Here is a 26,757-nt window from a genome sequence, read left to right on the forward strand (position 1 = left end):
TCAATATCTGCCATTTCGACTTTCGTACGACGATCGAAAGGAGGGACAGTGTTACGATCTTCCGCAATGAAACAACTTCTGAAGACCGAATTCAATATTTCGACCTTCTCTCTGTTATCTTCCGTTTATGTCCCGGTGTGGTTGCTGAGAGAATGAATACATGATAATGATCCACTTACTGATTTTACATACGAACAAAATCTCTTAGGGTTTTTACGCAGATCGGTTGACAACGTCTTACTTTCAAAATCATTGAACTTTTCTCTCATTGCTCTCCTTACGTTCATTTTCGCTTCGTTCAGCTTTTATTTATCAGCTAGGTTTTTACTTCTTTTGAATCGTGCGAAGAATCGCTCTTTGTTTACGTAGCGCTTTTCTAACACGGCTATTAAATCATGGTGGATCTTTCCCATCCCTTAAAAGCTTATTAGAACATATTTGTCTAGGCAATACTGAGCGATGCCTTTGAATTTTTTCCTTTTATTCTCCACATCTTCGTCCTCATCACCGAATATTTGATGCTGCCTGCCGAGATATTCTGAAATTTGCAACTTAGGATTTCGTTGTCATTGACGTCTGGTTTCAACCAGCTTTCTGTTCCAATTTCACTATCTGTGCGTTATCACATTCAGTATGCGATAATAATTCTGGGACCTTTCCTGGGACCTCCTACAGTTTACTAAAATCATATTAATCTTTTCTATCTCTGATCTGCGAGAACCAAGATTCTCTGAGGTCGCTATTGTTGATTTAACAGGCAAATCGTCTTTGAGCCCAAGTTCTCTAACCTAAAAAAGCCCCATGTGCACGCCACACGTACTCCGCTACCCTAGTAGCCGCTTTCTGCTTGTAGTGCACGCCTGACCTATTAAGGGGAACCCTTCAATTCTTTACCCGATAGCGGAGGTCGATAAATTCGCATCCGATACTGTCGCAGAGTCGTCTGAGCCTCTGGTTTAGACCTTCCACTCTGCTACAGACCAGAGGGCTGCGATCAACCCTGAGTACGATGCTACGCCTGCACCCCGCGTGCGTTGCTAGTTGTCTTCACCAAATCAACCAGCCGCCGAAAGGAGCCGAGGATGGCCTCAGAACCCAAGTAGCAAGCGTCTTTCGTACCGACATGTTCCACTACATGCAGCCGGTTGCACCCAGTGCGCTCGATAGCCACCGGCAGGGCCTCCTCCACATCACGGATGAGACGTCCCGGCAAACATACCGAATGCACAATGTAATTCTTTCTCGCCTTGCCTGCTATCTCCCTGAGAGGCTCCATCACCTGCCTAATATTGGAGCTCCCAATGACTAGCATACCCATCCTCTGTAATTGTCCGGACTGGGCAGGAAGCTCGCTGACCCAACAGGAGAGGCATCCCGTCCTGGCTCAGAGTTGTCATCAACAATGGGTAGCACCTCGTACCTGTTGGTAGGACGTAGGGAGCCATCCGCACGGCCTGCTGCCTCTTTCGCCTTCCGCCCACTGACACGCGAACCCACCACTGTCTGCCACCCACTGTGGAGTGAAGACGGACCGGTCAGATGTTGCGTATCCGAAGCCGCAGTGACGTCCGGGCCAGCAGGGGATTCCAGTGGCACCAAAGGTGTCGCAGGCCTCGTCACTGGCGCCCCGACGTCACAGCAACTTTGAGCATTAGCTACAACCTTGTCGACGGTAGGCAACGCAGCTTCCAGCAACCAGATCTCCTTGTGTCCGCTCACAACAAGCACAGTCCCTAGCCATATCATACTATGGATAAAATAGATATAATGTCTCCAATGGCGCTGCTAAGTTTGAAAATATACCAAACGAGAATAAAGTAAGACTAAAAGTTGCTGTGCAGATTTCTCACTATACTCTTGAGACCGCAAGCTATTAAACAAAAATAAATTTCTCTACTGAAGTTGGTGTATTTACAGATACCTGTTATTAGAAATCCCTTTTACCGAAAAGTTACGGCACGATATAAATATTCAAACTAGAATGCACTGATTTGAACTGTGTGCTGTCTACTAGCACAGAATTAAAACTTAGTGGCGTGGCGGAGTTTCTGGTGGAGGGAAAAATCACGCTATGAAGCCGCCCTACACGGATATTCACAAAACTTACGAAAAAGAAAAAGCTGTATTTGTTTTCTAACCACTACTCTACACAATAAAATACACACTTATAGTTCACTACTTTGCAGAAGCACGTCAAAGAAACAAAGACTAAATTAATTTACAGTTTATAGAAATGAGCGTTTAGCGTCATTGGCCGGGAGGCCGCTTGCGGAGCAGGTTCGGCCGCCTAGGTGCAGGTCTTAATTACATTCGACGCCACATTGAGCGACCTGCGCGCTGGATACTAATACAATGATGATGAAGACAGCACAACAGCCAGTCCCTGAACGGAGAAAATCCCCGACCCAGCCGGGAATCGAACCCTGGCCCGTAGGATGGCAATCCGTCACGCTGACCACTCAGCTATTTTTTTTTAATCTCAGTGTGTTCCTTTTCGTTCGTTGTATCTGCTCGGGGCGGACGTCGCAAGAGACACGTTTCAGTTCGTCGTTGATCCATTAACTCAGTTTTTTTTTTATTACAGAGGGAAGCTAACCCTCTGACCGAACACGCTGAGTTACCGTGAGTAGCGTTCTCGCTTCCCATGCCCGGGTTCCCGGATTCGATTCCCGGCGGGGTCAGGGATTTTCTCTGCCTCGTGATGACTGGGTGTTGTGTGATGTCCTTAGGTTAGTTAGGTTTAAGTAGTTCTAAGTTCTAGGGGACTGATGACCATAGATGTTAAGTCCCATAGTGCTCAGAGCCATTTTTTTTTTTTTTTGAGTTACCGTGCCGGCTATATCGGGGCGGACATTTACCGTTTATCAGGCAAGTGCTGCTCCTGCTCTGCTGCGCGTCCTCTCGGCTCGGCGTGCTTAAAATCCGAGAAAGCGCTGGTTGACAGTCTTAAATTTATGAAATGAAATTAAAATTTGATAGCACATTGCGTTCAAAAGAGCACACGGCCGCGCTCCTGATCTCCTAAATGCGACTGTTGTCAGACACTGGTGACGTAGACGGAATAACCTGGCACACTTTGCTGTCTTTCATTCCGTAACGTCATACGGTACCACATTTTGGGATATCTTCCCAAGTCAGGTTTTAGTTTTATGTATCCAAAAGTGTGTAGTGCGAAGTATTTGGGTATAAAATTAAAGAAAAAGTCTCGCAAAGGTCTTTTCAGGGAATTAGGTGAACTGACACCACGAATCCTGCAGGGCTGTCCATAAAACCGTAAGAGTACAAGGAGGTGGAGATCCCTTCTGAACAGCACGTTGCAAGGCAGCCCAGATATGCTCAATAATGTACTTCTTAGCGTATCAAATCCTGCTCAGCAACACGTCAGCAACAAAAGTTTATATATATATATATATATATATATATATATATATATATATATATATATATATATATATATATACTTTTGCTTTTAAGGTTATTAAAACACAATTAATACAGGAAATTTATAAGGAGATTTATTCCCTTGTCCTAGTCTATGGTTATTGACTATATTGTTTAATATTCGTAACAAAAGTATTCTAGTCTTGCGCCCAAATTGTAAGCAGATTCTGCTGCCTCGTTATTAGTTCCGGCAGCTCTTCTCTTTCGGACAAGTTGCCATCACCCCACTATGCTCTGCTGTCATACTATCTGTTGCGTACTCTCGACGCAAATCACGCTGTACAATTATAAGTGAATTGTACCTGTTGAAAAGGACAACGCAAACCAATTGTTGCTGTGTGAGCACCATCTCGCCTTGACACTGGGTAATGAACCAGTGACCGAACTAGCTGCACCTGGCAGACTCATGCACCAACAATATGAAATGGCAACCTATAACTGATGCCAAAGTATACTTTTAGCTTCCATGCGTAAGCTAAAAATCACCCCAAGTGTCTGTCTTCATTGATGTAGAAGATCTAGCCTTGCGAATTCGAATGAATCATTTTGAAATAAATATTTTATTCGTCCTGAGCGTACAGTCTGACTTAAATCAGCTGGCATCTGAGGTTTGAGATAGATTTGCCTGCAGGTATACGCCAGAGTACTCCCCTATCGGCGACCACGTAAACGGCTCGGAACTGTCTATCTCCTACAAAAATAAGTTCACATATATTTGTAGTGACTCTTCGACAAAAATGTGTTCTAAGAAACGGGTGAAATTTCCCACTGCGGGAAATAGCTTCAAACGTAACACGTAATATCTCGAAAAGTGTTATACACTCTACGCAGCTTTTTCTGTTAAAACCTCCTGGCAGAATAAAAGTGTGTACCGGATCGGGAATCGAACTTGGGATTATTAAATTTCGTGGGCAAGTACTTTGTCGACTGAGCTATCCAATCACGACTTACGACCCACCCTCACGACTTTACTTCCGTAAGTACCTCATCTCCCACCTTACATAGTTCGCAGAAGTTCTCCTGGAAGAAGAAACCATGTCTCCGCTATAGCCTTTCTTCTCAGAATGCTAGTCCTGCAAGGCATGTAGGAGAAATTTTATTGTTGACTACCAAAACAGCTCGTTGCCCAACGGGTCTCTCCAAAATTACGATTAATTGACACCTTTAGAACAACTTAAGTGAATTTGAATCTTCTATATATACATCACACAATGCATGGCCGAGGGTGCCACGTACGACTACCAGCCATTTCCTTTCCTGTTCAGCTCGCAAATTGAGCGAGAGAAAAACTAGTGTGCACAATCCTCTGTACGAGCCCTAATTTATCTTATCTTCGTGGCCCTTATGCGAAAAGTACTTTGGCAGCAGTAGAATCGTTCAGCAGACGTCTTCAAATGCCGGTTCTCTAAATTTCCTCAATAGTCCGACGGGAAAAGAACTTCGTTTTCGCTCCAGGGGAAATTCACGAAACATCTTCGTAAAACCTGCGTGCTAATTGACTCTACCGGTAAAAACGGAGCACCACTTTTGTGAATTACGTCGATGTCTTTCTTTAATCCGACCTGATGGGCTCCCATACACTCGAACAGTACTCAAGAAGAGGTGGCACTAGCGTTCTAAACGTTGTCTCCTTTATGGATGTGCTATAACTCACCAAATATTATCCCAATAAAATGAAGTCATCCAGTCACCTTCCCTCAGTGGCAGCTCGTGACCAAAGAAGATGGTGGTGCACTTTACTCACGAAGGAAAACATAACAAAAGAGAGAAAATCAGTACACTGTTCAATGTTTTTGTAATGCCTGATATAAACAGACCACTCGCTCGTGTCACTCCTGCATCTACTCATAATAAAACCAAAAGATGTACACAGAAAAAAGTATTACTTTTGCACAATAAAAAGAATTAAAATCAACTGCAGCTCTATGTACTCAAAACGTGGTAGGCATGTCTTACTAACCTTTTTCAGCAGGACTGATGTTAACGCCGTTCGATTATATCTCTGAATTTGGATGTGATGGTGATCACTTGTACAGGAACTCTATTCTTCTTTCCTTCATATTTGCAAATCTTTCCATCACTCTTTGATTGAAGTCTGCAATTCCTAAAACGAGATCTCGTTCAATAGGGAGCGTCGCTAGTGCTGATAGTCTTTCTTGGTCCATAGTTTTCCGCAAGAAGGTTTTGATGCGTTTCCGCGAAGGAAAACAACGTTCTGCTTCTGGTATGGTCATTGGAATTGTAATTATCGCTTTCAGGAGCTTCACAGATTCGCTCAGTGTATCACAAAGATTATTGTGTGTTTTGTAATCCAGAAAGCTCAAAGCTCCACACATGCTTTTGAACTCCTCTCTGCCATAAATAACAGAGAGTTCTGTTCGAAGTTTCTTTGCTTCCAAAAAAGAGTAGCATTCAATAGCGGCTCTGAAATAAGTTTCTGGAAAACTAGAAGAGTAAGCAACGAATTTCTCTGATAGAAAGAGAGAGGCTGCAACTAGGTGTCCAGTGAACTTGAATCTTTATTTTGCCTCGTAACTTACCTCACATACTTCTTTTGCCTCCCACAGTAAATTACACATCGCTGCGCCATCTTCAATTCTCCCTCTTTTATGACACTCGTGTAAACCTGTTGAATTTTCACTCATTCCTTCCCTAATGTTCGCAATTTCACGCTCAAAAGCTGTCAGCTGATTGTGTGCGTAAGTTGGGTCAATATGCCTTCATTGTAGCTGGTTATACAAAATATCCACATGGATCACGATTTTATGAAAAAATGAAAGCCAAAAATGAACTTTTCATTCTCCAAAATTATTACTAAGCCACAGGTTTACAGAATCGTGTTCTCATTACACAGTTTTTCCCCTGGTTCATATTATTCACGCACGTGATAATATCTTCCCTATATTCTAAAACGGTATTGACGCCCCTTGACTGAAAATTCCAACGAGTAGGCACTGAACGTGGCAGTCGTTTTCGTACTATTTCGTCGAGAACTGCTGGTCTTTGAGGAGATGCTGAAAAGAAGCTGCAAAGTCCCTGAAGTTTAGTGAAGAATATTTGCACATTTTTATTAATGGAAGCGGCTTTAAGCATAATGAGATTCAACTGGTGGGCATAGCAATGAATGTATGAAGCGTTGGGAAACTTTTCCTTAACAAGAGCCTGCACCCCACGTGACGAACCACTTATGACTGCTGCACCATCATATGTTTGCGCTATTAGCTTATGTGGACAATTCCCCAAACGATTATTTATCTGTTCGATGATGGACGTTGCCAAAGACTGCGCATCATGCTTTTCTGGTGCTATGAAGTCCCAAAATCTTTCAACTCGGCACCCTTAATTTCCTTTCTAATTTCCTCTTGGCAGACTTGAAGCATGCCCCGGAGGAGTTCATTCTGGATGGTTTTTGAGGTTCCTTTGAAAACTGTAGCTTTCTCTAAATGCGATTTTAATACCGTGTCTAATTCTGCACTAAAATTAATGAAGGAACGAAAAACATCAGGACTGGAAGATGATTTAGTCTCATCATGTCCTCTAAGGGCAAGTTCCAACTCACCACAGAAACGAATACAGTTAATAATTAGATTCAATATGTACCTATTATCGGTAACTTTTTGGTTGTGTAATACCATGGACCTTCTGTACCCACTCTCTAATTTGATAGCTATATTTACATTGCCTAGAAATGATATATTGAAAACGTTATTTATATGGACTGAAGAAAGTTCGTGTTTTCTAATTTTGTCATGGAGGTGTTGAATGTCACAGACTCCTTGTTTAGACCGTGAAAGATCAACTCCAAATAATAAACAAGGAAAACAAAATAAGGCATTTTTCAAGTCACAACCACACAGCCATTCATGCTTGTTGTACAGTTCAGAGTTAAATTTCCTATTGAATCGGCGACTTTTTGTTTAACGGTCTGCGAAATTGTTAAAGCAGGAGTCGGCCTACCTAGCCTCTTGATTTCAAAATTTTCTTCAAACTTCTGTGAACTGAAGGGCTCAGAGAGCTATAAAATTACCTGATTCATTATTTCACGTATTCACTTGTCACTTGAGCCTCAAAATTCACTGTAGCACACGCTAAAATAACTAACACAACGCACAGGAAATAGTTAGTTCACTCGCAGCTACACCTGAACTGGTAAGGTGGCGCGAGAATCCCGCTTTGTTCGAAGATCCGATGGTTCCGTTTCCCTTCGGAAGAGTTCGGGTCCTCTTCCTGCGGCTGGCAGGGTGGCCCGGGTGAGGTGTTTATACACACAAGGCCCGCGTACGAGTACAATGATGCCTAGCGTTGCCCCCGCACCCCGCACCCCCTCTGAGACACCCAAGTCCGCGTTTGCAGCTACAGTGCAACCCGCTGTCGCCGTCGGCACATTCCGTCCAACTCCACTGCGTTCGGCGTTTGGAGCCCGGGCATTTCAAAAGAGATAAACGGCGCGCTACTTCTCCACTAGTATAGAAGGCTCAGAAGGCAAACAAAGTTGAACAAAATTATTCCTTGGGGGTGAAGCAAACCTGCAAACCTATGCAGGAGCCGTCCCTGCCTTCCCTACTGACAACCTGATGAGCTCGTGCCATTTCATACTGCTTTACAACGTTACGCCTAGATATTTGATAGATGTGATTGTTTCAAGGAGCAGCCTACTAATGCTGTATTGGAATGTTACAGAATGGTTTTTTCCTACTAATCCGCATTAACTTAAGATTTTTTTTATATTTAGAGCGAACCTTTAAGGAATACATGTATTGGGAAGCAGTAGTTAGTATCCCCAGTTCCTAAACAGACCTCTGCAAAATGTTCTTGATTTCACACCATAAATTATTCGTATTAAACGTTTATAGATTCGGAAAACTTTAGCTGGCCTGATGGGTTACCCCAAAAAAGTGAAGCTGTATTGCATTATGGAATCATCAAAACATAAGAAGGGAAGCAGAGTGCACATTTGTTCTACATCTGTGATTTACGTATCTACATCTACATCTACATACATACTCCGCAATCCACAATACGGTGCGTGGCGGAGGGTACCTCGTACCACAACTAGCATCTTCTCTCCCTGTTCCACTCCCAAACAGAACGAGGGAAAAATGGCTGCCTATATGCCTCTGTACGAGCCCTAATCTCTCTTATCTTTGTGGTCTTCCCGCGAAATGAAAGTTGGCGGCAGTAAAATTGTACTGCAGTTAGCCTCAAATGCTGGTTCTCTAAATTTACCCAGTAGCGATTCACGAAAAGAACGCCTCCTTTCCTCTAGAGACTTCCAACGGAGTTCCTGAAGCATTTCCGTAACACTCGGGTGATGATCAAACCTACCAGTAACAAATCTAGCAGCCCGCCTCTGAATTGCTTCTATGGCCTCCCTCAATCCGACCTGATAGGGATCCCAAACGCTCGAGCAGTACTCAAGAATAGGTCGTATTAGTGCATTATAAGCGGTCTCCTTTACAGATGAACCACATCTTCCCAAAATTCTACCAATGAACCGGAGACGACTATCCGCCTTCCCCACAACTGCCATTGCATGCTTGTCCCACCTCATATCCCTCTGCAATGTTACGTCCAAATATTTAATCGACGTTACTGTGTCAAGCGCTACACTACTAATGGAGTATTCAAACATTACAGGATTCTTTTTCCTATTCATCTGCATTAATTTACATTTATCTATATTTAGAGTTAGCTGTCATTCTTTACAACAATCACAAATCCTTTCCAAGTCATCTTGTATCCTCCTACAGTCACTCAACGACGACACCTTCCCGTACACCACAGCATCATCAGCAAACAGTCGCACATTGCTATCCACCCTATCCAAAAGATCATTTATGTAGATAGAAAACAACAGCCGACCTACCACACTTCCCTGGAGCACTCCAGATGATACCCTCTCACGTAATCTGAAGTTGAATTTAGTCATAGAATTAGTACTTAATATTTTATTGAAACTTACGTTGTAACTTCTACTCGTGATGGAGGGCGGGGAACATCCGAGACGTTACAAAAAACTCGGCGGTAGCCTACTGGATGTGAAAAAATTCGTGGGGATTTCGTGTAAGACTCGCTGTGGCTTCGTGACGTCAAGCGCGCTACCCGTCAGCTGTCGCAGTGCCTGCCCCCTGCGGCCCAGCGCGCTCGCCGCGCTTTGCACTGCGCCTAGACTGCTGGCTACCCGCGCCGCTCGCCGTGTTGCAGCTGGACCCCGGGGCGCGGATGGCGGTGCTGGTGCACATCCACGGCGGCTCCTACATCGCGGGGTCGCCGCTGCTGGCGCGGCCCGGCTTCATGCTGGAGCACGACCTGCTGCTCGTCACCGTCCAGTACCGCCTCTTCGTGCCAGGTCAGTCACGAGCTCCTACAGGGGCACGCACACGCTCACTACTTACAAACAATACCTGCTTATCAAACCTTCCATGCAGTTAAGCGGCTTTCACACCATCAACAACTTTACTGTATCGCAGTGCCAGCGATATTCCGAATTATTCCAACTACAGCGGGTTCGATTCCTGGCGGGGACAGGGATTTATACCTGTCTTGAGATGACTGGGTGTTTGTGTTGTCCTCATCATTTCATCATCATTCATGCAAATGAAAGATTGGACTGAGAAAAGGTTGGGAATTTGTACGGGCGCTGACAACCGTGCAGTTGCGCGCCCCACAATCCAAACATCATCATCATCATCATCCAGCTACAGCCGTTATGAAAACATGGAAAACTGGATAAAGAGTTGGTGAAGTTTATACTTATATGGATATGGTGTCTGTTCTTTCGGACATGTCCAAAAGAACAGACACCATTGATGACCTACAGTCGTCTAGAACGATTTTAGAATTATATGAATACCTTCAGCTGCTGACGGGCGTTGATATATATCAACAGGGACAGGTAAAAATGTTTGCCTCGACCGGGACTCGAACCCAGGATCTCCTGCTTGCATGGCAGACGCTCTATTCATCTGAGCCACTGAGGGCACAGAGGACAGTGCGACTGCAGGGACTATCTCGCGCACTCCTCCCGCGAGACCCAGATTCTCACCTTGTATGACCACACACTACATTCTTAGTGTCACATCCCAACACACTCATTACTCGTGGAAGACATTCTTACCAACTATATAGTTCAGGCAATACCGGCCATGACCTTCTTCTTCTGTGCGAATGCACACATATTCCCCGAACTCTTACGGGACTTAGTAAGAATGTCTTCCACGAGTAATGAGTGTGTTGGGGTGGGACACTACGAATGTAGTGTGTTGGCTTACAAGGTGAGAATGTGGGTCTCACGGGAGGCGTGAGCGAGATAGTCCCTGTAGTCGCACTGTCGTCTGTGCCCTCGGTTGCTCAGATGGATAGCAAGAGATCCCGGGTTAGAGTCCCGGTCGAAGCACACATTTTGACCTGCCCCAGTTGATATATATCAACGCCCGTTAGCAGATGAAGGTATTAATATAATTCTAAATTGGTGTAGTTTTTTCGTCATGTACTGACATCCACGGATTTTTTATTTGACGGCAACGTTTTTAAACAGAATGACGGAGTGGCTATGGGTAGTCTTTTATGACCCGTAGTCACCAATTTATTTATGGAAGACTTCGAGGATATGGCACTGAGGAGTTCGGCTTTCCAACCAATGTGCTTTTGAAGATATGTGGATGATACTTTTTTCGTCTGGCCACATGGACGTGATGCTCTTAATAGATTTTTGGACCACTTCAGATGTCTTCATCCCAGCATTAAATTTACCATGGAGGTTGAAAGCGATGGGATGCTTCCATTTTTGGACGTTATGATTCACAAAAAACCAGATGGTACTTTGGGACATAGTGTTCACCGAAAGTCGACGCACACATATCGGTATCTGCACTCGAAGAGTTGTCATCCACAACACCAACGCAGTGGCGTCCTTAGCATATGCCATTTACGACGCGAACAGTTTAACCCAAGAACCTGCGCATTTGATGGCTGTTTTTAAGGAAATTGGATACTCTGAGAAGCAGATTCGTTGCGCTGTAGAGTTTGGACCATCACCAAAGGTGCAGTAAGACGAACACAGATCGGTGGCCTTTATTCCTTATTCTGGCGGCATATTGTTTAAGTTTGGAAGAATTTTAAGGAATTTTTACATTAAGAGTGTGTTCAGTCCACCTTCCAAGATTAGGGCACTATCCGGCTTTGTGAAAGATGATATGGGGCTTAGGAAACCCGGTATATACAAAATTCTGTGTCAATGTGAGAAGGCTTACATCGGTCGTTCCATTCGCACAGTTCATGACAGGTGTGTGGAACATCAGCGTCACACGAGGCTACAACAGTCGGAAAAATCGGCTGTAGCAGAACATTGCCTAAATGAGGGACACAGAATGAAATTTGACGAAACTGTGATAGTTGCCAATACTTACGGTTTTTGGAACAGTGTCTATAAAGAGGCAATTGAAATTTGGTTGGCGGATAATTTAATTAATAGAGACAATCCTGTACTATCCCGCATCAAAGTAGAACGTTCTTCGGTTTGGCCTTTCCGAGTGTTCGAAAATTGTCTTTGAGTGAGATATATCTATGCCGCCGGTATTCTACTAAGGGCGGCGCCACCTGCCCAGTCTTGGAGGGTAGCAACCGTGATGGGCGCCACATGAGCTGTGTACGGTATGGGGGCCTATATACGAGGTCGATTTGCTGCCTGAAGCTTGGCCTCACCCTCAACCGTCACCTCACCTGGACTCCAGATGTGACATCCAGCAGAAAGCCTGCACCCCGCCTCCCCCTCCTAAAACTCCTGTTCGACCAGATTTGGCGACTGCATCCTTCCACCATCCGCCACACCAACAAATCCCTAATCCGTCCTATCCTTTGTTTTGCCAGCTTTGCCTGGATCTCTGCTCATTACCCCCCCCCCTCCCCCCCACTTTTATAAGCCATCCAAATCCTTGAACGCCATGCACTCCGCCTTGCCTTCCATATCCGCCTTCCATTCTCCACACGGATCCTGTACGAACTCATCCCCTTCCCCATCTGCTCCTTTTCTTCCAACGTATCTGAATCCTTTACACTGCCTGCCCTGGTGTCTCCCATCCTCTCCACACCCTGTCCATTGCCGCACCTCTATCACTGTATCCCTGCCTCTCTCCACCTCCAAAACCTCTGTATCTTTTGTTAGGTCAATTTCAGCACCTCTCCCTCCCAGATGATGAACTTTGCTGTGATGTCTAGCCGGCCGTTGTGGCCGTGCGGTTCTAGGCGCGTCAGTCTGGAACCGCGTGACCGCTACGGTCGCAGGTTCGAATCCTGCCTCGGGCATGGATGTGTGTGATGTCCTTAGGTTAGTTAGGTTTAAGTAGTTCTAAGTTCTAGGGGACTGATGACGACAGATGTTGAGTCCCATAGTGCTCAGAGCCATTTGAACCATTTTGTCTACCCCTCCTCCCAACTGTACCCCAGCCTCGTTTCCCCCCTCCCCAGGACCAACCATTCCCATCCCCTCCTTCCCCCTGAGCGGTTTATCCACCTCCCCCCTCTGAGTCTCTGCACTCCCTCCTCCGCTGTTTTCCTCACACGTCCTTTCCCTCCCCGGCCCCTTCGGTGCGCCCCCCACCCCATCCCACATTTCTCTTCTATTCCCCCTTTCTAGCAACGTCCCTTCCCCCCCTTCCTATTACCATCACTCTCGTATCCTCCCAGATTTTATTCATCGTCATGTGTGCTGCATCAGTGTTGTGTTCTGTGAAGTTCTAAAGTGTCATCAAGTAGTGTGGTTTTTAATCGCGCGCTTGACTTGTGTATAGTTTTGACGTCAGTGGTTTTTCTGCGCTGCGCCGCCCGTCACATGGCTGTTTTAATCACGAGATTTTTCATGTTCCTGCCACACTTGGACTTGTGTCTGGCTCTGTCTTTTAATTCTGACAGTGTGCGGTTTTTGTTTAAAAAATTTCTCCCGTTATGTTCCCTCCTGTTTATGTTCAAACATTTCTCCTTTTTATTGGTTTAAATGTCATCCTGACTGATTTTAAAACCTCTAGGCTGAAGAACAGCGCCTATGCTGCTGCCAACCTGCCCCTGGTAGGGAGCTGAAATGACAATAAAGTAAAAAAAAAGCCTGACGTCAGTTCTCAGCGGGACTCATCAGCAGAAGGAGCGTTCTCGTGAAGATGGCTAGCAGTTGGATCCCCCAAATTTTGAATCGAATTGATTTTAGGAAAACTGAAGAGATTTTCAACACTTATTACGCCAGGAAAGCCTACGAAGTCACATGAAATGTATTCGTAGCTGCGAATATGGACAGCCATCAGCAGTATAATGGAGTGACATTTGTGCTGTAAATGGACTCGAACCCGGATTTCCCGCGTATCGCGAGTGTTCGCCTTACATTTGGCTATCCGAGCACGACTTACGGACAGCACAATCTTCCATGTGTCTTCAACCATCCGTTCACAACCAGTTCTCGTACATCCATAATGTATATTAACAGTGTCGGCGGATAAACGCGATATTGCAGTGTCTGCGGTGTTCAGAATTACAAAATGATGTTCCTTCGGACGCCGTATTTACCCGCCGACACTGGGCAAGCGACATTCAAGTAAAAGTCTTCTCTGTACGGGAATATACTGTACATAATATATGCACGATAATAGATTGTAGACGTATGGCTGAGGACGTGTGGGAGTTTGAGTCTGGCCATGAGTCATGCTCGGACAGCCCAATGGTAAGGCTACTACAAGCGGGAAATCCGGTGTCAGTCCCGGTCCGGCGCTGATTTTTACTGTCGTCGTTTCATTATACAGCTGATGGTTGCCCATTCGAAATTGCGAATACGTTTCATTTGTATCAATAATATTGTCATTTTACAACACGATTTTACAGGTTTAAAATGTCCAACACGCAAAAGAAAACATATGCCACTATTATATTAGCTATAGCTAGTAAACAACAGAAAACAACGACAAAGATGAAATGGGCCCAACAATGGCTGAGAAAAGGAGCGGACTTGTCGTATGTTAATTTAGTGAATGAAATCATAACCACGGACCCAAAAGATTTCATAAACTACTCTCAGATGATTCCTGCGTCTTATGACAAATTATTAATGTTGATACAACATAAAACAGAGAATAAAAATAAGTTAATTGGAGAGGACATTGCAGTCACGGCCTGGTGACGAGCAGGTCAGTCGATTAGTTGAAGCTTAGTGCTGCAATATCAACAAGCAGAATTAGCAGCATTGTTATTGAGACCTGTGAAGTAATTATATATGTCCTGCAATGATGTATGCAGTTAATGAACGTAAAATATTTTTTAACTTTTATGATAATGTAGTGAGGCTCACATGTACTTCGCAGATGTCTTGCCAGTTATTCTATATATACGACGCACTTCTCGAAGTGCAAGCCTTTTCCACACCGCCCTGTAATTCAACAAGCTAATAGGTCTACTACGTTTTCAGATTAACATAGAAAGTAGTGCCATAGTGAATCCTCCACTGGCCACCCTAAAGGGGTAAATATAGCGATTACCCCTATATAGCACTGTTCCGTCAAAATACTAATTAAAAAAGGGATTCTGAGGAATGATGCGCACAAAAACAAACTGAATATCGTGCACGCAAACGCTATGTGGATGTTTGATGAAGCTCTATCAGCATCTGAATGGTGAATACTGTCAAACCATCTATCTCAACTTCACATGCTCAGTACGTATTGACAATACTGAGAATATTGTTAAGGCAACTCCTAATATTGATAACACATCAATGTTATTGAACATGTGAGGGCGCCTAAAATAGAGTACTTGGTGATAAGAAACTAATATTCGAAAAATAAAATTTAATAGAAGAATTACCGTAGCTGAGGTAGATACAAAACCAACTGCCACCGCGGTAGTATACATTCATATGCCTACTTTCTCGTCAGAAGATGAAGAGACTGGAAGAACATACGAGAGATAAAACGAATTATTCACGTAGTTAAGAGAGTGAAAATTTAACTGTGGTGAGCGTTGACGTTCAAATGTAGGGTAAATGAAGGGAACGCAAAGTAATAGGATGTGCACTAGGGATATCAATGAAAAGGGAAACAGTCTGGTAGAATTTTGCACAGAATTAATGAGTTATTTCGTTTCATATTCCATAGATCATTAGTACGATTTATCGTAATGTTGTAGAACGAGTCATTGTACATTCACATCACACATTCATACGCAAATATGGCTACATGCTGAAAATTTACAAGCTTCTTTAACCCTGCTGTTCTGTTCACTTTTACTTGACATATATACTGTTCGGGTCAATATGACCCGACATATCAAAATGCTTTAGAAACATAAATTTTGGTACAGTTTTAGCTATCGACATTGTTGTTCTATTCCAGTACCTTGTTAGTAATAATAATAATAATAATAATAATAATAATAATGGTAATAATAATAATAATAACAATGCATACAACTTTATTGAGGGATATTTTTCATTTAAATATGCACATAAATTTGAAACAACAGACAGTTTCCATTACAGGCATTCAACTTAGAAAGCACTACAGTTTTTCCATACTTCTATTCTTATTGTTGACAGTTTAGACGTAAGTATTGACATTTTCTAACAACAGACAGTTGTCATTACAGATATTCATCTTAGAGCACACTACAGTACAGAACACACTACAGTTTTTTTATTACATTCCAACATAGAAAGCACTACAACTTTAGAATCCTCTCTTCTTACTGATTGTAGTTTAGGCACAAGTATTCACATAAATTTGAAACAACAGAATTTTCAATACAATCATCTTATAAAATACTACAGTTCTTTTCTTACTGCTTGCACTGTGGACACAAGTAGGTTACATGTTTCTTGCAAATATGTTTACTACATTTTCCACACACCATGTTTGTTTTATTGTCATTACTTGATGGACAGAACTTACAGCGTGCACGTTTTGTAGATTTTCTTGTTGTTACCGATTCTGACACACCACCCACATCATTCGGGTTTTGGATGCTTGTGACCATTCTCAAAGAATCTTCTGTTCTTGGGAAATGCGTTCTTGATGCAATATGTTCTTTTATCAGTGACTTTCCAAGTTCCTCCAAGAATATTCTCCTTCTAGTCAATTTGCTTGCATTCCAATTAGGGTCAACCGAAATCCACAAAACGTATGCATTATAAGCAGAAACATCAAGAATATTGTAGAAAACTATCATTGGCCACCTATTACTTTTTCGTTTGCATGTATATGTACCTAATAACTGATCAAGCGTGTCTACAGCACCTTTGGTTGAATTATAGTCCAAAATCATTTTTGGCTTCTTATCAGCCCTGTCACTGATTTCCGCATCATGGTGGAGAGTGCTCATAAGTACAACATTCTTGTGTCTCTTAGGAATATAATTAACCACAGTAGTGTCATTTGTGAAGTAAAATGAAGAGCTGTGTACCTCCTTGTTGGTCATTTTGTGTGGAAGCTCCGGCTTATTTTTCCGTATAGTTCCCAACATAGTCAATTTCCTTTTCAGAAGCAGCTGCCCCAAATTGTACGACGTAAAAAAGTTGTCACACGTGATATTCTGACCACGTAACTCAGAAGTGAGATCAGATACCACCCTCATTCCCTGATTTCTTTCTGGTGCCGCTCCACTCACCTTTCCTGTATAAATTTGGGCTTTCAGTACGTATGAAGTTTTGCTGTCACACATGGTCCATATTTTGATCCCATATTTTGCCGGTTTACTTGGGATATACTGCTTGAATGGACAGCGACCTCTAAATGCTACTAACTGCTCGTCAACAGTAACATTTTCTCCTGGATTATACAGTTGAGGAAGGACCTCTACCCACTTCTCCCAAATACTACGAATTGCGGCAAGTTTGTCAGTACGTCGTCTTTCCTCTCTAGTAGATTTCTTGTCAAATCGCAGGACACGTGATATCTTACAGAATGTTTCATGAGACATGGTTGCTCGAAATATGTTTCGCCCAGTATCTTTATCCCACAAACTTTTTGTAGACTCCCCATGAGATCGATATACACCCGCTAGGAGTAAGAGTCCTAAGTATGCATGGAAAACAGAACCATCAATATCTGTCCACTGTTCACCATAAACTCGCTGCCCTTCAATATTTGTCATCTCTATTATTTCATTTTGAAGCGCTGTGTGAAATACTGCTTCAAATGAACATTTTACATCAGATATTCTGCTGACTGCATACCTGGTAACTCCTGGGGTACTCTTGATGATGTTCGAAGCTGGTAGGCGACCATGTTGTGCTGGTGGATGCAACTGCCATTCTATATTCCCATTTTTAGAAAGAAAAGTCTCTACACTATTTTGTATGGGCTGTGGACTGTCGTAACTGTCATCGGAACACTCGCTTTCAGATGCATTGCTGATGTGATCTTCAAACTCAGAAAGTGATCCTTCATCTGGTGAGGCATTTACTATTTCTTCCAACTCACGATCATTCAATGGTCTCATCGCCATGGTGTCACAAGTCAAACTGGGCAGAAACAAAGCATTCCAATTATTGAGAACTGCCAATTATTATTTCCTGGGGAAAGCAACAAACAAGCCCATTGTTGTGAACGCATGGAGCTTTAGGTGATTGTTGAGAGTAAGTTGGAATGATGCAGTCACTATTCCCACACAACACAACAAAAATAATTTTCGCCATTTCCAGATTTTAGAAATAAATACGAGTTACACTAAACATATTTGTGTCGGGTCATTATGACCCGAACATTACATATGCAACTATTACAGTTGAAGCCCAAACTTCTTAAACTTTTTTAAAACCTTTTAAAACACATGCTGCTCATCCATTTTCAGACAAAGTCACAAAGTTTCATAAATATATATTGGTATTTACATAATGTAAAATAACGTTCATATTCGTTTCGGGTCATATAGACCCGAACAGAACAGCAGGGTTAATACAGATTTGAGTTACTAATTCCTATGCACCACCTTGGCACATTACAAAAATAGAAACTCTTCTACGGAACAGAAGAAGTTATCCAGAAGAAACTTTTTCAGTTTGTTTTCAAAATAAATTTTACTATCTGTTAGAAATTTTATATCATAGTGTAGGTAGTCAAAAATTTTGGTTGAAGCTTTGTGCACCCCTTCTTGTGCTAAATACAACCTTAATGTGGAGCAATGTATGGAATTTTATCTTCTGTTATTGTAATTGTGTACATCACTGTTCATTTTGAACAGAATAGGTCATTTACAGTAACAGCACAATTTAACCACGGAAGAAAGTTGTAAACGTGGAAGAGACGTGGATACACTGAAGTTTTAGATACCTTACTTAGTGGTAAGACGTTTAGAAACCAAATTTTCAATTGCAAATCACTTCCAGGAGCAGATGAAGACTCTGACCATAATTCTTTGGCTAAGAACTGCACATTAAAACTGAAGGAATGACACGAAGGTAGAAAATTAAGGAGATAAGACCTGGATAAACTGAAATAACTACGTGATGTTGAAAGTATTAGACAAATATTGATTGAAACAGCGGAAAGGGAACAGAAACGAATGGGTAACTTTGAGAGACGAAATTTTGAGCTAAGCAGAGGATCAAGTAGGAAAAATACAAAGCCCAATAACTCCTTGTGTAGCACCTCAAATATCGAGAGCATCCCGTAAATCGTCGTATCGTACAATCAGCAATAATTAAAGAAAGATAGTTATTAATTTAATTTGTGATATAATTATTAAGACTTCTCCGGGTACAGGAAGCGCTCTGCCCAAAGTTACACCATGACAGCATTAGTTGTTTATTCCTAATTAATATCGACAAGATGGTGGCTAACGAGAAGGAACCATAGTGCGGTTTGAACGTGGCTCTTTCGTTAGAAGGTCGCCTTCATTACACACTGTGAGTGCCACCATATGTGTCTCGTGCCGGTTGAGGCGCAATGAGAACAGAGACCAAGCAGACGTTACAGAACATTTGTACTGAAAAGTACCTAAATCAAAATACCCCTCTGTCGGAGAAAATTTGATGACTACAGTAGTTTGTGGAAGTTCGTGATTAGCATGGAATTTACACCAGACAGAACTTACGCTAAAGGCTGTAATGATAAAATAGTCAAACTTCGCTATTCACTTGGAATAGAACAAGGCCTATGGTACACTTTGTAGAAGAATGTTGTATGAAGATAAGGTTGACAGCTGATGCCCATACCCTGGTCATTCCTGATTCAGAAGCCGTCCCCTGGTACTGATTGCGAAGGACCTTGGCAACGCACGGCCTTAAATATCCAGTCCACGTAGAGATACTAGAGCAACTATGCAATTCTGTCATATGATGACAGGATGGAGACCGTGGCTGTTGTTTGAAGACAAATGTTGATGGTGTTAGGACAGCAACCAGCAACAAATGTACTTTAGTTCGTTTATTCAAAGGGTACCGTTACCGGTTTAGAATCGTTGTGATTCATCCTCAGACGGTTTACATGCTTTCTTTATGACATGTGCTGTGTTTTTTACATATTAATTGTTCTAAAATATAAATAATACATAATTATAAACACGTAACACACACACAGATGGTTGCGTTACAGATTTTCGTTGCATGTGACTTACGTGAAACGTCGGTCTGTTGGACGAATTTTATGAAAACAAACAGTCGAAGCCGACGCTTCACGTAAGTCACATGCAACGAAAATCTGTAACGCAACTATCTGTGTGTGGCGTGTTTATAATTATGTATTATTTATATTTTAGGACAATTAATATGTAAAAAACACACCACGTGTCACAAAGAAAGCATGTAAACCGTCTGAGGAAGAATCACGACTCGAAACCGCTAACGGTACCCTTTGAATAAAGGAACTGAAGTAAATTTGTGGTTGTTGCTGTCCTAACACCATCAACTAGAGCAACTATTTGTGACCTCGGGGCCCTCATAAGCAAAAGGGTCCACAGTGCCGGCGACCACTAGCGAAGCTCGCACTGCTGCCTGCTGGCTTAGTCACCGTACTTGATTGAAGTTCTGTCGTCAACTGATGTAACCTCTTCCAAGTCAGGCCACTTGCACATCACAGGTGTGAGAGGGGTTGCAGGTCTGCCAGGCAAGCGGCCCTTACACCATCCAACGGTCCCCGCGGACCACTGGGAAGCTATAGGCGCTGGCACCATCGTCGATAGAGAGTTGCAGAGCTAGGTAGTCTCCTGTTTTTTGGAATGTGAGCTAATAAAACTGCGAGCACGCCTCGCCTCAAGCTCACATTATGGCTATGCTTCGTCTTGGTGGAGGCGTGTTATACGGCAAAGAAGATGGACCGTTAGAACAAAAGCATTAGCATAGGCAATCAATCTTTGCATGTTTTAACATACAGGAATGGTTAGCAAGTGTTAGCGAGCTGACGATGTCAAGTATGCCTCCGCGCATTAAGCCATGTGTTACAGAATAGTAATTTCACCAAACGCATCCCGATGTTCGTAATTCGCAGCTGCTGCAGCTGCCGCAGCACCAAATACCGTCACTTCCCCGTCTAGAACTAGCAATCAAGCCATGCAAAGAACCTATGTTGGGAGTTCAGTTCTCCACAAAAGTCCTCATTCTTGCTATGTCTTCTTTCTCTTTCCAATATTTCAACCTGTTTAGTGCAGTGAATAGTTCTGTTATTTGTCAGTGTTTTCCTTCTGTGCAAATCTCGTCGTTTATTCAATAATGCAACTGTGTTATTTGCCATCTGTATGGCTTTTTTCTGTCAATTTATTGAACCTGCTATCCTGGTGCTCTCTAATTTTCTGCTGTGCAATTATTCCAGCCAAAATCACATTCTAGAACGAAAGCTCAATGCTTATAAGTATGAAGTGGATCCGATGCAAATTGCCAGCAATTTTAGCAAATAACCACAGCCGCCAAACGGCCTAGCACAAAGTTAACGCCAGCGCCATTCATTAAAGCAACGCCCAATTCAACACGGGGATAACGCAGCTGACATTGGTTGTATATGAAGATAGTAACTGTTCTAGAAAGAACAGATACCATTGATGACCGTGCAGCTTTTCTACGATAAATGATAATTAACTGAAACCCTCAGCTGCCGACAGCTGTTGTTGATATACCTCGATGGGGACAGCTGAAAATGTGTGCCCCGACCTGGACTCGAATCCGGGATCTCCTCCTTACATGGCAAACGCTCTAACCATCTGAGCCACCGAGGACACAGATGAATAGCGCAACTGCAGGGACTTATCCCTTGCACGCTTCCCGTGAGACCCACATGCGCACAGGTTGCCCGAACACTTACGGGAATCGTAACCTTAGTGTGCGCGAGTAATGAATGTATTGGCAAATACCTATTAGGTACATTACCTATGTATATTGTGGACAGTAGTGAATGTGTGTCTCACGGGAAGCGTGCAAGGGATAAGCCCCTGCAGTGGCGCTATTCATGTGTGTTCTCGGTGGCTCAGATGGATAGAGCGTCTGCCATGTAAACAGGAGATCTCGGATTCGAGTCCCGGTCGGGGCACACATTTTCAGCTGTCCCCATTGAGGTATATCAACAACAGCTATCAGCAGCTGAGGGTTTCAATTAATTATCATCGACATTGGTTGTAACTGACTAAAAGAGAAAACATTAAAAGTATAACAAATGAAGCAGACAAAGGAGAAAAATATTAACAGATAGTGAAAAAGGCTAGGCAGAAATGACTAGAAGATGAACCAAAAGCAGTAGAAGCACGCATGACTGTTGGAGAGAGAGATACCGCCTGTCGGGAAATTAGAGGGACCTTTGAAGAAAACAGAAGTGGACGTGTGAATATCAAGAGCACAAATGAGAAGCAAGTACTAAGCACAGAAGGGAAAACTTAGAGGTGAAAGGAATATGTAAGAAAATAATACAAGGAAAACGGATTTGAAGACATTATTTAGAAAGGGAAGAGAAATTAAACTACATGAAGGTGAGATATGATAATGCGAAAAGAATTTGACAGGGTATTGGCAGTCGATATGAGGCTCCTGCATTAAGCGATACTCTCCCAGAATTGTTGATATTCCAAAACTTTTCCAAGTGGTCTGCAAGATAAATGAGACCGGCGAAATACCGTTGGACTTCATGATGAATATAATAATTCCACATCTAATGAATGAAGGTGCTGACAGGTGGGAATAATGCCGAAGTATCAGTTTAATAAGTTCTTCTTCTTCAGATGCGTACAGAAATAGGTGGCGCAGTGGTTAGCACAGTGGACTCGTGTTCTTGTAGGACGACGGTTCAAACCCGCGTCCGGTCATAAAGAATTAGGTTTTCCGTGATTTCCCAAAATCGCTATAGGCAAATGCCGGGATGGTTTCTGTGAGAGAGCACGGCCAATTTGCTTCCCCATGTTTGACACAATCCGAGCTCGTACTCTGTCTCTAGTGATCTCGATGTCGATGGGAAGTTAAAACCAATCTTCCTTCCACTTCTGAGCCCAGCCTCCCTAATTTGTGCAATATACATAGAATAAAAACAAACTACCAGACGAAACTGAAGAAAAATTCGTGGAGTGGAGCGTCGTATGAAAGTGTGACATAAGCGTTTGAAAATCAGACTGTGGTGCTACTTGTGGATCATATAAATTAAATGAAGAGATGCAATGTAAAGTGAGGCAATATTAGAAATACTGGCCGGAGAAAGAAGTACGCAGAAAATCTGTATCGGAGGAAGAGAGAAGTTGATGATTTACATACTAAGGCGGCCATGAAAAGTAAACTTCCAGTCACCACATCAACGAAGGACGTAGAAAATCGCTCAACAGGGGAAAGGTGTGTGATAGGATACCCGTACGTACCTATATAGATTATGGGAAAGTCTTTGCTCTAAATCTAGCAGAATTTTATCGCAGGTCGCTAGTGCGACGATGCACCCTAAACAACTGGAAAATGCGTTGGTCATTCCCATTTTCACGAAGGTATCTTGAACACATGTGCATAAAAAAGGCCTGCACATTAAGCACAGCTGACTGAGGTGCCACTACTAGTTTATTATATACTTTTCCGAAAGGAATGGTTGAATTATAGTAACCTAATCATGACAAATAGATTCGAATAAAACTTCAACTTTCACGAAATTTGACGGCAGTCGTACTTGCGGATTACTGTGCAAAACTATTCCGAGAGGCAGTCGTACAATTCAGAGCACTACTTGGCTTTCATTCGAATACTTCCTCCGACCAACTGTTGGCTCTCGACACGTCTGTAGAGTTCACTTTAACAACTGACTGCCGCGCTGACGCTCCTTCAAAAACCGCTAACCGTAAAACTAATTGTCGAGTCCATAGGTGATTAACGCATAGAGGTTTTATTTGTTCCTATGAAGTTCAAGAGGTAGTAACGGTGACTCACAAGGTGAACAGGTAGGTGAACAGTTAGGCGCCTTTTCCTAGATGAACTTAAGGCATTTGACTCTGCACCACATTGTCGAATACTGAACAATATAAGTTCATACGGAGTACCCAAGCTAGTATGTTGTTGCATCGAGGAATAGTTAAGTTAATAGGACACAAAACGTTATGCTGGACGACAAATGCGCAATAATAATGACTCCTTCCTTCCATGGAAGCCATCTTCTGGCATGCAATTGTACCATCTCAGAAAGTCATCCAGCCACGAGTTCCTTCGTCTTCAGCAGACCTTCTCCCCTTTATTTTCCCTTCAATGATGAGTTATAAGAACTGATATCTTTCGCCTCTTATAATGTGTCCTAGATATTGAGTTTTCCTTTATTTTACAAAGATAATAGTTCTTGTTTGATTTTCCAGCCAATGAAGGACTTCTTCGTTTTCAGCACCCAAGGTAGGCGTAAGAGACAACGATAGAGATACATTTCAAAAGCATCAGTCCTTTTCTCTAGGTCAAGGATCCGGCTTTCGCATCCATAGAGAAAAATGGAGAACACGCTTTCTCAGTTGCAGACTAAGAGCAGATCTTATGAAAAGTTTCTTAATGCTAATAAATTGTCTCCTGACCTGTTCTATTCTAGATCTGATCTGTTTCTTGCGGTCAGACTGCTCATCCATCACAGTACCATTGAGGATACTTGTTCAATCTTATTTCCTATTATTGATAAGGTTCCATGCATTGTTCTCTTAGAGAAGACTACAACCTTGGACTTGGAAGTGTTGACAAACATGCTAAACTCTTCACTGCACGAGATTAAATTATCTGTCCTCTGTTGGAGTACAGGTAGATCATTTTCTATGACAACAGTGTCATCTGCGTACGTAATATTGTTAATTAGCTTTTCATATATAATGATCCCATTGCTTTCTTCCACCAACACTTTTTTGATAATTGCTTCGGAGTAAAGAGAAGTTTAACAAGTGACGGCTGCAACATTTTAACAAAAATTATTTACAGAAGAATGAAAAGACCTATGAAATCCATCCTTGGGAATAAATGGTGGAACGCGTTAGGCAACACTGATGCTATGACATGTCTTAGAAGCCAGGTCGAAGAAAGACAAAAGTTCGTTCACAGCGTTTGTGGATTTAGAGAAAGATTTTGACTTTGTTGACTGGAATATAGCGTTTCAAATCCTGCAGGAATAAAAAACAAAGAGCGAAACGTTTTTCTAGAACTTATACAGCAACTAGACTTTATTTATATTAATCGACTGAAATGAATGGGAACCAGTAGTTGAGGATGCTGGGAGACACTGTTATAAACGAACTCCAATGTTATTCAATCTGAACACTGCCCTTACGGTGAAGGATAGCAAGGAGAAATTTTGGGAGGGAATTAAAATCCAAGGAGAAGAAATTAAAAGTGGAAGTTCGCTGGGGACATAGTTATTTTAGAGAGACTGCGAAGGACTTCGAAGAGGTGATAAACGAAGTGGATAGAGTACTGACAAGAGATTGTAATATGAATATAAAAAAAAAGAAAAACTGGGGAATGTGATCGAATATATCAGACGACGCTGAAGGAATAAGGTTTGGAACTGAGACACTAGAAACAGTAGTTGAACATTACTACACGCGCTGTGAAGTAAGTGACGATCGCCGAACCAGGGGAAAGCGGGGGCGGGGGAGGACGGGGGAGATGCAGACAGTGCGTAGGAAGAAAGAGTCTTCAGAAAAACGGAATTATTTTAACATTTAACATACATTTTGTTGTAAGAGATCCATTCTTAAGTAATTTTTGTGGAGTGCAGCCTTGCACCGAAGTGAAACGGGGCATATAAACAGTCTAGACAAGAAGAAAAGAGAAGTTTTTCAAATATGGCGCTACTGATGAATGCTGAAGCTTAGTTGGATAGATAGAATAACTAATGAAGAGGTGCATAATTGAACTGAGGGGAAAAGGAAACGTTACAAACAGACTAAAGGAAGGGATCTGTTGACAGAACACAACTTGAAGAATCAAGGAAAAGTCAGTTTGTTGATGGTGGAAAGTGTTGCGTAAAAACTGTAGATGGCGCTCAAGTAGGCAGGCCCAATTGGATGTTGTTTGTAATAGTGATGAGGCTTGCACACGACAGACTTAGCACGGAGGGCTGCATGAAACAAGTCTCCGGGCTGAAGCCCACAACCACGATCACAACAACAATTTGTACATTGCGGAGAGGAGATTGGTAGACATATTTGCCCATTGTCTGCCACCTTTCTTCTGAAGTAGAAGAACTAAAAGATTGTATACTATCTAATTCATAACATGCAGGAAGCTCTATAAGGTGGCAACTGCAGAGCGTGCTGGAATTCCAGAACCACACATCAGTGCTGCAAATTCTCTTAAAAGGAAAACGTGTTATCAGAGCCGTAACTCCTGGACGGTAGAGCAAGTGGAGAAAGTCATTTGGTCGATTAAGTCTTGTTTCACACGGTTTCCAATTTCTGGCCGAGTTTACGTCTGGCGTACGCCATCCCAAGCCTACAATCTAGAGTGTTTACTGCCTAGAGTGAAACATGGCGGGCGTTCACTGAGGATATGGACAGCTATTTCGTGATATTCGAAGGGCCCCATGGATACTCTGCCAAGTCACATCACTACCAAGGATTGTGTGACCATTTCGGCTGATCAGAGCCACCCCAATGAAGATGCTGTGTTCCAAGTCGACCAGGCCCCTCTTCACATAGCTCGCATCGCCCAGTGCTGGTTTTGTGACCTCGAGGATGAATTGTCGTACCTCGCCTGGCCATCATAGTCACCGGATTACGCTATTACTGAGCCTTTGCGGTCTACTTGGGAGAAAAGAGAGCGCTATCGCTATCCATCTTCATCATCGTTACCTCAACGTGTCACCCTATTTTGCAGGAAGAATCGTATAAGATTCCCTTGAAAACCATACTGGACCTATATTTATCCATTTCCAGACG

The 26,757-nt window shown here is 42.7% G+C and overlaps 1 protein-coding gene across 1 annotated transcript in view; it reads left to right on the forward strand.

Moving 5' to 3' along the window:
• LOC126091923 (cholinesterase 1-like) overlaps positions 1 to 26,757 on the forward strand; it is a 379,556-nt gene that overhangs the window by 274,421 nt on the left and 78,378 nt on the right. The window contains exon 4 of the mRNA XM_049907243.1: positions 9,646 to 9,790. Coding sequence (XP_049763200.1) covers positions 9,646 to 9,790 — 145 coding nt within the window. The remainder of the gene's footprint in view (positions 1 to 9,645; positions 9,791 to 26,757) is intronic.

The sequence above is a fragment of the Schistocerca cancellata genome, chromosome 7 (assembly GCF_023864275.1).
Source record: "Schistocerca cancellata isolate TAMUIC-IGC-003103 chromosome 7, iqSchCanc2.1, whole genome shotgun sequence".
Lineage (NCBI taxonomy): Eukaryota > Metazoa > Arthropoda > Insecta > Orthoptera > Acrididae > Schistocerca > Schistocerca cancellata.